The sequence below is a fragment of the Salvelinus sp. IW2-2015 genome, linkage group LG20 (assembly GCF_002910315.2).
Source record: "Salvelinus sp. IW2-2015 linkage group LG20, ASM291031v2, whole genome shotgun sequence".
Lineage (NCBI taxonomy): Eukaryota > Metazoa > Chordata > Actinopteri > Salmoniformes > Salmonidae > Salvelinus > Salvelinus sp. IW2-2015.
The window spans coordinates 67,347,425-67,360,661 of record NC_036860.1 but is presented as its reverse complement, the minus strand read 5'-3'; the positions used below and the strand labels follow the sequence as shown (position 1 = coordinate 67,360,661).

The window sequence follows — 13,237 nt, the reverse complement described above, 5'->3', positions numbered from 1 at the left end:
TGAAAAACATCAGCAACACCACTCAGAATACAGTATCTTTGTCAACGTTAATCTCCACCCTAAAACATTAAAGAAGAATTGACATTGTCATCTCAAACACATAGGTTTTTCCATCAGCCCTAAGTGGTTCTGTTCTGGTAGTAAAGTCATTAAACACGTAACCTGTGACCTCTCTTCACACACGCTATGTCCAGACGAGTCGTTGACGGGACGTGTTTACCTCACCCTCTTTGGGAAAGCCGACACACTTTGTTTGGCGTAGATGCTCCGCACCGATGAATAAAACTATGATAAAATTCACGAGCACCTGCAGGAACACAGTTCGTTTAAAGTCCCCGTGCTGTCAGCCATCGTTGGAGATGAAGGGAAACAGACCGAGTCCGGTATTATAAGCAGCCGTGCTTGTGATCAGATAGACAGGACAGAGATGTGGACCAGGCATCGTCCCCATGGGTATGATAACTTTGTCATTCTGTTTGGTGTTTCGTGAGGTCCTCAGTTACTCTTGTTTTTACACAGTAGAAACAGCCAGAGTGCGTGGCAAGAGTACTTTCCAGATGTTTACTCTCCCCTGCGGTCCTTCTTCCAGTCTCCTCGTTTCTGTCTCCTTTCGGTCTCATTCATATCAAAAACAGAAAAGTTAAACAATTTCTATTAGCATGTGACCGTCAATCTCTCACTAAATACACATATTCAGACTACCAGAAAACTCATCACTCGATGAAAGGAAGAGCTTTACCTTGAATGACTCCACAAGGAAAGGCCTTGAACAACGTGTCCAGACTACCTATCTTTGCTCACCAAGGTAGAGGCTTGAACAGTGTCCAGACTACTTTCCCACAAGGCAGCAGGCTTAAACAAAGTGTCCCAGACACTTTCTTCCACAAGGAGAGGCCTTGAAACAACTAGTGTCAAGACTACTTTCTGCACAAGGAGAGGCTTGAACAAGGAGAGTGTCCAGCGACTACACTCTCCCCACAAGGAGAGGCTTGATACACAAAAGTGTCACGACTCACTTTCTCTCACAAGGACGACTGCGCTGAACAAAGTGTCCAGACTACTTTCTACCACCAAGGACGGGCCTTAAACAAAGGGTCGCTACCTTCCAAGAGCTGACCAATGCCAGTACTACTTCTCCACAAGGAGAGGCTTGAACAAAGTGTCCACGACTATTTCTCCAAAGGCAGAGCTTGAACAAAGTGGTCCAGACTACTTTCTCACAGACTAACAAGTTCCGCTTTCCGAGAGGCTTTGAACAAAGTGTCCAGACTTCACTTTTCCCACAAGGAGCAGGCTTGAACCAAGTGTCCCAGACTACTTCTGCTCCACAAGAGAGGCTTAAACAAAGTGTCCAGACTACCTTCTCCACAAGGGAGAGGCTTGACACAAAAGTGGTCCATGACTACTTTCCTCCACAAGGAGAAGGCTTAATAAAGTTCCAGACTACTTTCTCCACAAGGGAAGCGCCTTGAACAACAAGTGTCCAGACTACTTTCTCCACAAGGAGGGGCTTAACACAAAGTGTCCAGACTACTTTCTCCCCACAAGGAGAGGCTTAAACAAAGTGTCCAGACTACTTCTCCACAAGGAGAGAGGTTGACCACAGTGTCCAGATACTTTCTCCACAGGAGAGGCTTGAACAAAGTGTCCAGACTACTTTCTCCACCGAAGTGAGAGGCCTTGAAACAAAGTGTCCAGACTACTTTCTCCACAAGGAGAGGCTGAACAAAGTGTCTAGACTACTTTCTCCACAAGGAGAGGCTTGAACAAAGTGTCCAGAACTACTTTTCTCCACAAGGAGAGGCTTGAACAAAGTGTCCAGACTAACTTTCTCCACAAGGAGAGGCTTGAACAAAGTGTCCAGACTACTTTCTCCACAAGGAGAGCTTTAACAAATGTCCAGACTACCATTCTCCACAAGGAAAGGCTTGAACAAAGTGTCCAGACTACTTTTCCTCCACAAGGGGAGGCTTGAACAAAGTGGTCCAGATACTTTCTCCACAAGGAGAGGCTTGAACAAAGTGCCAGACTCCTTCTCCACAAGGAGAGCTTGAACAAAGTGTCCAGGACTACTTTCTCCACAAGGAGAGGCTTGAAACAGTGTCCAGACTACTTTCCCACATAAAGGAATACAAGGAAAAGATGATGAGAAATGTCAGTAGAAATTCCGCAGGCCATGAATCTGAGTGTTATTCCAGAGGTCACATGTAGCAGTTCGCAGTGTGTGTGTACGTTTGTTTGGTTTGTTTTTGTGTGTGATGTGTGTGTGTGTGTGTGTGTGTGTGTGTGTGTGTGTGTTGTGTGTGGTGTGTGTGTGTTGTGTGTGTGTTGTGTGTGTGTGTGTGTTGTGTGTGTGTGTGTGTGTAGTGTGTGTGTGTGTGTATGTATTAGCAGAGGTGGAAGGCTACTGTAGATTTAAACACGTAAATCCTCCTGACATGCTGGCTAGGCCGGGTGAGGAGAGTCTGGCTTTTACACAGACTCACTGGCTGCTCGACAGTCTAGTCCTGTCTGGAGTGGAGACTGTGACAGCTTTACCACAGCCAATTAGCAACCTCCTTCAACACTCAGGTCCTGCCAGGTCAACTCCTCTCCTCAAGCTTACTGCCTGCTGAGCTGAGTGCTCCCGGCCCCTCCCCTCTTCACTCCATACAACACAGTCCTCCTGTCGTCCTAACCCTGCATTCTATTGCCTCCAAACATCCAGTAGAGAGAGAGAGAGAGAGAGAGAGCGAGAGAGCGAGAGAGCGAGAGAGAGAGAGAGAGAGAGAGAGAGAGAGAGAGAGAGAGAGAGAGAGAGAGAGAGAGCTCAGGAGAAAGAGAGAGAGGCCCCTCTCACTGCCCTCCGTTGTCTGACGTGTGTGGTGAATGCTGTTCAGGCCGCCAGACACACACACACCCACACACACCCACACACATTCTAGCACTAATCATTTCCACTGTGCTCTCTCATGGTGCTCTCTTGACTGAGCCAAAGCCCCCCTCGGAGTCCTCAGGAGTATCAGTCCTCAGGAGTATCTGTCCTCAGGAGTATCGGTCCTCAGGAGTATCGTTCCTCAGGAGTATCGGTCCTCAGGAGTATCGGTCCTCAGGAGTATCGGTCCTCAGGAGTATCAGTCCTCAAGAGTATCGGTCCTCAGGAGTATCAGTCCTCAGGAGTATCGGTCCTCAGGAGTATCGGTCCTCAGGAGTATCAGTCCTCAGGAGCATCTGTCCTCAGGAGTATCAGTCCTCAGGAGTATCAGTCCTCAGGCTTATCAGTCAGGCTTATCAGTCCTCAGGAGTATCAGTCCTCAGCAGTATCATTCAGGCTTATCAGTCCTCAGGAGTATCAGTCCTCAGGAGTATCAGTCCTCAGGCTTATCAGTCAGGCTTATCAGTCCTCAGGAGTATCGGTCCTCAGGAGTATCAGTCCTCATGCGTATCAGTCCTCAGCAGTATCAGTCCTCAGGAGTAGGAAGAGTTTGGTCTCCTTGCTGTGGAAAATACATTCTATTCCCAAATGCATTAACATTTACGATCGTGGCTCTTGTTCGCGCCACTACTCGCTCTGTTTGCTACAAATATGCCGGGGTACACAGGGGGTACTGTAGAAGACTCATGAGACCATAGGATTACTGGTCAAATGCACATGAGGGGGTACTTCATGGGTACTCCGGGCAGAGCAAAAGTCAGTTGGTGGTACAGAAAAAGGTTCCGGCTGGTCCACCCCATTCCTTTCATCTAAAGCCAAGAGCTCCATGCCGTTAGACTATTTCATAGGGCTATAGTCTCAAGTTGGCCATAACTCCTCTCTCTCAGCATATTGGAGCTGTTTGTTTGAGTGGTGTCTCTACAATAGAAAGCCGTATATTACATTATTCTCCCAGTTGCAAAACAGCCAACAGGGAGGAGGTGAGGGCCCTGGCGGAGTGGTGCCAGGAAAATAACCTCTCCCTCAACGTCAACAAAATGAAGGAGCTGATCGTGTACTTCAAGAGACAGCAGAGGGAGCAAGCAACCATTCACATTAACAGGGCTGCAGTGGAGAAGGTGGAAAAAAGCTTAAAGTTCCTTCGGCGTAAACATCCCTGACGATCTGAAATGGTCCACCCACACAGACAGTGTGGTGAAGAAGGTGCAACAACACCTCTTCAACCTTGCCTTGGCCCCTAAGACCCTCACAAACTTTTACAGATGCACCATTGAGAGCATCCTGTCAGGCTGTATCGCCGCCTGGTACGGCAACTGCACCAGCCCGCAACCGCAGAGCTCTCCAGAGGATGGTGCGGTTTGCACATCGCATCACAGAGGGCATGCTGCCTGGCCTTCCAGGACATCTACAGCACCCGGTGTCACAGGAAGTCCAAGAAGATCATCAAGGACTGTTCACACCACCGAGCCAAGGCCTGTTCACCCCGCTACCATCCAGAAGAAAGTGCATCAAAGCCGGGACCCTGAGACTGACATAGGATAGTGATGCAACACTGGTCACTTGAATAATGTTTACTGTTTTACCCACTTCATATGTACATGCTATATTCTAGTCAAGGCTTATCCTATTTTAACTATTGCTGTGCATATACTATTTTATCCTTCGTATTCTTCAGATATACTACATATTCTATCCACAGACTGCCCATAATATCTATACATCCCATCACATATATATTTATACTCCGGAGTCCGACATTGCTCATCCTAATATTTCTATATTTCTTAATTCCATTATTTTCCTTTTTAGATGTGTGTGTATTGTTGTGTATTGTTAGATGTTACTGCACTGTTGGAGCTAGGAACAAGCATTTCACTACACCCAGAATTACATCTGCTAAATATCTGTATGTGACCAATACAATTTTATTTTATTTTATTTTCTCCTCTCTCTGCTCTGTGGGAACTGGATCCAGGGGGTCTGTAAATCATGTAATTGTACAAATATTCTTCACAGTCTTTGATCCCACAAGAGCTATTCAAAGAACACACACTCTTAGAGGAGGTACTGACTAACGGAGAATAAACTATACAAATAAAAAATACAGTCAGACAGTCGTCTCTCCTGGCTGTGGATGAGAGTGTAATGGAAATTCCTCGGATATTGTCAACATGAAATGACTACCCTTTCACAGAGCCAGAAAAGTGACTATTATCCGCCACACAGTATGTCTACAGATTAGCCTGGTAAATGGTATGCAATATGCATTCACATTTAAACACAGCAGAGAGGGAAGAACTGTCAACAGCAGTAAATATTTCACAGGATAGTAATGTATTCAGTCATTGCGCATTTCGTCCTTACAAGAGGACCTTTTCTAAAATGTCAAAAATATTCCAAACAATGAAAAACAACGCTAGTTTCAAGTATAATAAAGGCTTGCCATTTTTCAGACTAAAGTTAAATCGAAGGAATGTAAATGAAAGATAATTATTCAAGTCCCTATACTTTACAGCTGAACATAGAGAACTAATCGTAGACAGAGATATCAGCAGAGAGAGCAATGCCGATGAATGGAAAAGATGGAAACACCAACAGATAGAGAAAGATAGGCCAAGATAAAGATAACACAGACTAAGATAGACCAACAGAAAGATAGCACAGACTAAGATAGACCAACATAAAGATAGCATAGAGAAAGATAGGCCAAGATAAAGATAGCACAGACTAAGATAGACCAACATAAAGATAGCACAGACTAAGAAAGACCAACATAAAGATAGCACAGACTAAGATAGACCAAGAGAAAGATAGCACAGAGAAAGACAGACCAAGATAAAGATAGCACAGAGAAAGACAGACCAAGATAAAGATAGCACAGAGAAAGACAGACCAAGATAGATAGCACAGAGAAGACAGACAAGATAAGATAGCAACAGAGAAAGACAGACCAAGATAAAGGTAGACAGAGAAGACAGACCAAGATAAGATAGACGAGAAAGACAGACAAGATAAAGATACCATAGACAGAAAGAAGATGTGCACACTGCCACCATCGTTACTCTCGCACCTGCACCTCATGAGACTCCACTGGACCAATCACTTCTATGATAACCTCTCCTATATTGCCACTCCTTTTGGTTCTTTCCCCAGGTAGTATTAGTTATGGTTCTTCCAATGTCCGACGCAACTCTTGTTTTGTTCCATGTTCTTATTTATTATTAAATTCACTCCCTGTCTTGCTTCCTGACTCTCAGAATTTGCGTTACATTAAGCAAACGTTTCTCTGTTGTGTTAGTCTGGAGGATCCGTGGGTTATGTAAATCATAGAGCAGCTCAGTGGTAAAATGACAGGGACGAGCAGCAGGCTGTTTAGCCACTGCCAGCTTAGTTGAGTCTGGCACATAGCATAGTCAGTGTAGTCAGCTCAGCAATCCCCATTGAGGCGTGTTCTGTGCTCGATCTAGGTTGGGCAAACAACATGGCGGTGTTGCTTCAGCAATCTCACTGGAATAAAGACTCCTCCATTCTGTCATTATTGAAAGAGATTGTGATATTCACATCTCAAAATAGGGGCTCTTAATGTCAGATCCCTCAATTCCAAGGCAGTTATAGTCAATGAACTAATCACTGATCATAATCTTGATGTGATTGGCCTGACTGAAACATGGCTTAAGCGTGATGAATTTACTGTGTTAAATGAAGTCTCTCCTCCTGGTTACACTAGTAACCATATCTCCTGTGCATCCCGCAAAGGCGTAGGTGTTGCAAATTTCAATTTACAAAAAAAACAATTGACTGCTTTTTCCTTTTTTGAGCTTCTAGTCATGAAATCTACGCAGCCTACTCAATCACTTTTTATAGCTACTGTTTACAGGCCTCCTGGGCCGTATACAGCGTTCCTCACTGAGTTCCCTGAATTCCTATTGGATCTTGTAGTCATGGCAAATAATATTCACATTTTTGGGGACTTTAATATTCACCATTTTATTACGTTTGCAATCGCAACAAATAATCTGCTCAGACCCCAACCAAGGATCATCAAAAGCCGTGCTATAAATTCTTGGACAACCCAAAGATTCCTAGATGCCCTTCCAGACTCCCTCCACCCAAGGACGAGTACAAAAATCAGTTAACCACCTAACTGAGGAACTCAATTTAATCTTGCACAATACCCTAGATGCAGTCGCACCCCTAAAAACAAAAAAACATTTGTTATAAGAAACTAGCTCCCTGGTATACAGAAAATACCCGAGCCCTGAAGCAAGCTTCCAGAAAATTGGAACGGAAATGGTTCTACACCAAACTGGAAGTCTACCGACTAGCACCAAACTGGAAGTCTACCGACAGTACCGCGCAGTATCGAAGAGCCCTCACTGCTGCTCAATCATCCTATTTTTCCAACCTTATTGAGGAGAATAAGAACAATCGAAAATGTATTTTTTATACTGTTGCAAAGCTAACTAAAAAGCAGAATTCCCCAAGAGAGCATGGCTTTCACTTCAGCAGCGATATATTCATGAACTTCTTTGAGAAAAAGATCATGATCATTAGAAAGCAAATTACGGACTCCTCTTTAAATCTGGGTATTCCTCCCAAGCTCAGTTGTCCTGAGTCTGCACAACTCTGCCAGGACCTAGGATCAAGGGAGACACTCAAGTGTTTTAATCCTATGTCTCTTGACACATTGATGAAAATAGTCTTGGCCTCTGAACCTTCAAGCTGCATACTGGACCTATTCCAACTAAACTACTGAAAGAGCTGCTTCCTGTGCTTGGCCCTTCTATGTTGAATATAATAAACGGCTCCCTATCCACCGGATGTGTACCAAACTCACTAAAAGTGGCAGTAATAAAGCCTCTCTTGAAAAAGCCAAACCTTGACCCAGAAAATATTTTTTTAAACTATCGGCCTATATCGAATCTCCCATTCGTCTCAAAATAAATTTAAAAAGCTGTTGCGCAGTAACTCACTGCCTTCCTGAAGACAAAACAATGTATACAAAATGTTTCAGTCTGGTTTTAGACCCCATCATAGCACTGAGACTACACTTGTGAAGGTGGTAAATTACCTTTTAATGGCGTCAGACCCAGGCTCTACATCTGTCCTCATGCTCCTAGACCTTAGTGCTGCTTTTGATACCAACGGTCACCACATTCTTTTGGAGAGATTGGAAACCCAAATTGGTCTACACGGACAAGTTCTGGCCTGGTTTAGATCTTACCTGTCGGAAAGATATCAGTTTGTCTCTGTGAATGGTTTGTCCTCTGACAAATCAACTGTACATTTCAGTGTTCCTCAAGGCTCCGTTTTAGGACCACTAATGTTTTCACTATATATTTTACCTCTTGGTGATGTCATTCGGAAACATAATGCTAACTTTCACTGCTATGCTGACGATACACAGCTGTACATTTCAATGAAACATGCTGAAGCCTCAAAATTGCCCACGCTAGAAGCCTGTGTTTCAGACATAAGGAAGTGGCAGGCGGCAAATGTTTTACTTTTAAACTCAGACAAAACAGAGATGCTAGCTCTAGGTCCCAAGAAACAAAGAGATCTTCTGTTGGATCTGACAATTAATCTTGATGGTTGTACAGTCATCTCAAATGAAACTGTGAAGGACCTCAGTGTTACTCTAGACCCTGATCTCTCTTTTGACTAACATATCAAGAATATTTCAAGACAGCTTTTTTCCATCTTCGTAACATTGCAAAAATCTGACATTTTCTGTCTAAAAATTGTGCAGAAAAATGTATCCATGCTTTTGTCACTTGTAGATTAGACTACTGCAATGCTCTACTTTCCGGCTACCCGGATAAAGCACTAAATAATCTTCAGTTAGTGCTAAACACGGATGCTAGAATCTTGACTAGAATCAAAAGATTTGAACATATTACTCCAGTGCTAGCCTCTCTACACTGGCTTCCTGTTAAGGCTAGGGATAATTTCAAGGTTTTACTGCTAACCTACAAAGCATTACATGGGCTTGCTCCTACCTATCGTTCCAATTTGGTCCTGCCGTACATACCTTCACATACCCTACGGTCACAAGACGCAGGCCTCCTTGCTGTCCCTAGAATTTCTAAGCAAACAGCTGGAGGCTGGGCTTTCTCCTATAGAGCTCCATTTTTATGTAATGGTCTGCCTATCCATGTGAGAGACGCAGACTCGGTCGCAACCTTTGTCTTTATTGAAGACTCATCTCTTCAGTAGGTCCTATGATTGAGTGTAGTCTGGCCCAGGGGTGTGCAGGTGAACGGAAAGGCACTGGAGCGACGAACCACCCTTGCTGTCTCTGCCTGGCCGGTTCCCCTCTCTCCACTGGGATTCTCTGCCTCTAACCCTATTACGGGGGCTGAGTCACTGGCTTACTGGTGCTCTCCATGCCGTCCCAGGAGGGGTGCGTCATTTGAGTGGGTTGCCCGTGTTGGCGCCTCCCCCCCCGGGTTCGTGCCGTGGGGGAGATGTTCGTGGGCTATACTCGGCCTTGTCTCAGGGCAGTAGGTTGGTGGTTGAAGATATCCCTCTAGTGGTGTGGGGGCTGTGCCTTGGTAAAGTGGGTGGGGTTATATCCTGCCTGTTTGGCCCTGTCTGGGGGTATCGTTGGATAAGGCCACAGTGTCTCCCGACCCCTCCTTTCTCAGCCTGCAGTATTTATGCTGCAATAGTTTATGTGTCGGGGGTCAGTCTGTTATATCTGGAGTATTTCTCCTGTCTTATGCGATGTCCTGTGTGAATTTAAATATGCTCCCTCTAATTCTCTCTCTATCTCTTCCTGCGGCAGAACAGGTCAGAACAGCTGACCTGTTCACTGGACGTGCAACCTTGTCCCGGACCTGCTGTTCTGTACTCTCTCTCTACCGCACCTGCTGTCTCTAACTGAATGATCGGGTATGAAAAGCCAACTGACATTTACTCCTGAGGTGCTGACCTGTTGCACCCTCTACAACCACTGTGATTATTATTATCTGACCCTGCTGGTCATCTACGAACGTTTGAACATCTTGGCCATGTTCTGTTCTAATCTCCACCCAGCACAGCCAGAAGAGGACTGGACACCCCTCAGAGCCTGGTTCCTCTCTAGGTTTCTTCCTAGGTTCTGGCCTTTCTAAGGAGTTTTTCCTAGCCACCGTGCTTCTACATCTGCATTGCCTGCTGTTTGGGGTTTTAGACTGCGTTTCTGTACAGTTTGTGACATCGGCTGATGTAAAAAGGGCTTTATAAATACATTTGATTGATTGATTGATGTGGGGGTGGACAGCTACTGAACTGCTACTGAACAGATACTGAACAGCTACTGAACAGATACTGAACAGCTACTAAACAGATACTGAACAGCTACTGAACAGATACTGAACAGCTACTAAACAGATACTGAACAGCTACTGAACAGATACTGAACAGCTACTGAACAGATACTGAATAGCTACTGAACAGATACTGAACAGATACTGACGCTATCCTGGGCCAAACCCTTTGGTTAAGCGAGCTCCCTGCCTCCACAGTACCAGGCCGACCAAACAGAACATGACCCACAATTTTAATCACATCTCTAGGGTATTATCTCTCCAATAGCCTCAGTCTCAGTCTGTGTGTGTGTGTGTGTGCGTCCCCCACTGCAGCAATACGTCAAAGGAAGCTCTCCTGTATAGGAGGCTGTGTGCTGAGGGTGCTGTGTTGTGTGTGTGTTGTGTGTGTGTGTGTSTGTGTGTGTGTGTGTGTGTGTGTGTGTGTGTGTGTGTGTGTGTGTGTGTGTGTGTGTGTGTGTGTGTGTGTGTGTGTGTGTGTGTGTGTGTGTGTGTGTGTGTGTGTGTGTGTGTGTGTGTGTGTGTGTGTGTGTGTGTGTGTGTGTGTGTGTGTGTGTGTGTGTGTGTGTGTGTGTGTCTGCGTGCATGCATGCATGCATGCGTGCAGTTGTAAATTTGCCAGTCTAGTCTAAAATATAATTTGAATAATGATTTAGTCTAGATATTGTCAAAATGACAAAAACTGTGGGCCATTTAAGTCAACTAAATGCCCTTTAATTTTAGTCCCATCACATTTGCATTGTCTCATTAACCTATAGTAAATGTAAATCACTGACTCATCAACATTCGACAGACGCCTCAGCAACATTGGTGTCCAAAAGTATAACTTGAGTTAATGACTGTTTTGCCAGGTGATGTAGTCGAGCCACTAAACCTTGAGTCCGAAATCGAGTCCCAAGTCCTTACGTTGCATCCTGTTGAACGACATGCCCCAGGTTGTTAGCTATAGCTAGCTAACGAGGTAACGTGACTGAACAATGTGTAGCCTAAACAAATGGTTAACGGTCTGTTCCGCAAGTAGCCTTGTTTACGGCCTGCCAATGCACGATAGAACAGAGAAAAACGTAGTGCCGGTATTATGGGTCATATTTTCTTAGTGGTTAGGACTAGAATCAAGAACTGCACGGTGCATCTGTGCTGCTAATATTAATTGTGATTGTCGCTGAAAAGCTCTTAATCTCTCCAAAAACTCTTGTCCAGTCCACTGGACAGAGATCATTTCGTCATGTCTCATTTTAGTTCAAACTGAAATGAAAAATAATTTTTGTTAGTTATATTTTTTTCTGGGTCTATTTTGTCAATTACGGTCTCATCAACAAACCACAAAAAAATTGCTGTTTGACAAATATTTTTGTAATTATTTTTGTTGACGATATCAACACTGGTGTGTGTGTGTACGCGCGTGTCTGTGTGTGTGTTAGAGCATACAATTAGCACATAGTAACACACAATCTGTGTTGTTGATTCAGAGATCAAATGTTTCCTTAACAAACGCAGAGTTGAATGAGCGTTGCTTTATCTTTTGACAAGACATTCAACTCCAGCCTCTAGATGGAATGACACGTAGCACCATATGTTTAATCACAGAGACATGCCCTCCTGATAATAATGATTTACTGTGCTAAAAACGACATATAGAGCCAGTCACAGATTAAGTCTAGTCTAGTCTTGGACTGAAACGCATGCATCATGGGTGCACTAACTAACCTCCACCAAATGGGGTCCATATGACCCTGTGTACTAACCTCCACCAAATGGGGTCCATATGACCCTGTGTACTAACCTCCACCAAATGGGGTCCATATGACCTGTGTACTAACCTCCACCAAATGGGGCCCATATGACCCTGTGTACTAACCTCCACAAATGGGGCCATATGACCCTGTGTACTAACCTCCACCAAATGGGGCCCATATGACCCTGTGTACTAACCTCCACCAAATGGGGCCAATATGACCCTGTGTACTAACCTCCACCAAATGGGGCCCATATGACCCTGCGTATGGTCTTCACCCAATCCTCCATGTCATTCTGGGTGCTGGCCATAAGAAGGTATGTCTCATGATTCGCTGTCATCCGCTCCCTGTCTCCTCCTGCAAGGGAGGAAGAGCAGAAAGAAGGGAAAAGAAAGCGTGAGTAAAACTAGAAGACTTGACGAGGACCGAAGAGGTCAAAATGTCTCCAATAAACCCCATGGAACAGTGGAGGCTGCTGAGGGGAGGACGGCTCACAATAACGGCTGAAACAGAGCGAAATGGAATGGCATCAAACACCTGGAAACCATGGAAACCATTTAAAAAAAAAAAAAAATTACCATTCCACTAGACCATCCTCCCCAATTAAGGTGCCACCAACCTCCTTTGACATGGACGCATAGAATGCATAGTTTATTTTTTTATCATTAGAAAACATTTAAATGGTAGGGTACGATAATGACAGTTATCATCTGCTATAACATTACTAACGTAATAAGAACACAGTAAATTGTCAACACCACAGTACATTACTTATTCAATAATAACAGCGTCAGCCTAACAGATGCTTGTCGGAAGTGGGGCTGTGTCTGTGGTGTTATAAGGGTCTGTAATTACAGTGTGACTTAGAAGGGGGTCATTGACGCCCCAAGGCTGACAAAATCAAGGTGCGGACAGACACAAACATCAAGGGCTTTCACAGTCTCAGTGTGTGTGTGTGTGTGTGTGTGTGTGTGTGTGTGTGTGTGTGTGTGTGTGTGTTTGTAACATCAAGGGATCTCAGCCTCACACACCAGGAGTATGCCTTCCAGACAGACCAGATGTACAACCTTAGAGACCTTTTACCTCTATGGCCTGATAATCACACCAACACTGTCTATGGCCTGATAATCACACCAACACTGTCTATGGCCTGATAATCCCACTCAGCGAAGGAGACACATTCTGTTTCCTAGGGATGACGTACTTTTGTGCGAAAAGTTGCAAAATCAATCCGAACAACAGCAAGACTTGTTGAGATGCTGCGAGGAAACAGATAC

The 13,237-nt window shown here is 44.6% G+C and overlaps 1 protein-coding gene across 1 annotated transcript in view; it reads right to left on the bottom strand.

The window, feature by feature from the left end:
• arhgap24 (Rho GTPase activating protein 24) overlaps nucleotides 1-13,237 on the bottom strand; it is a 53,313-nt gene that overhangs the window by 30,023 nt on the left and 10,053 nt on the right. Inside the window, exon 2 of the mRNA XM_070449776.1 lies at nucleotides 12,195-12,317. Coding sequence (XP_070305877.1) covers nucleotides 12,195-12,317 — 123 coding nt within the window. The remainder of the gene's footprint in view (nucleotides 1-12,194; nucleotides 12,318-13,237) is intronic.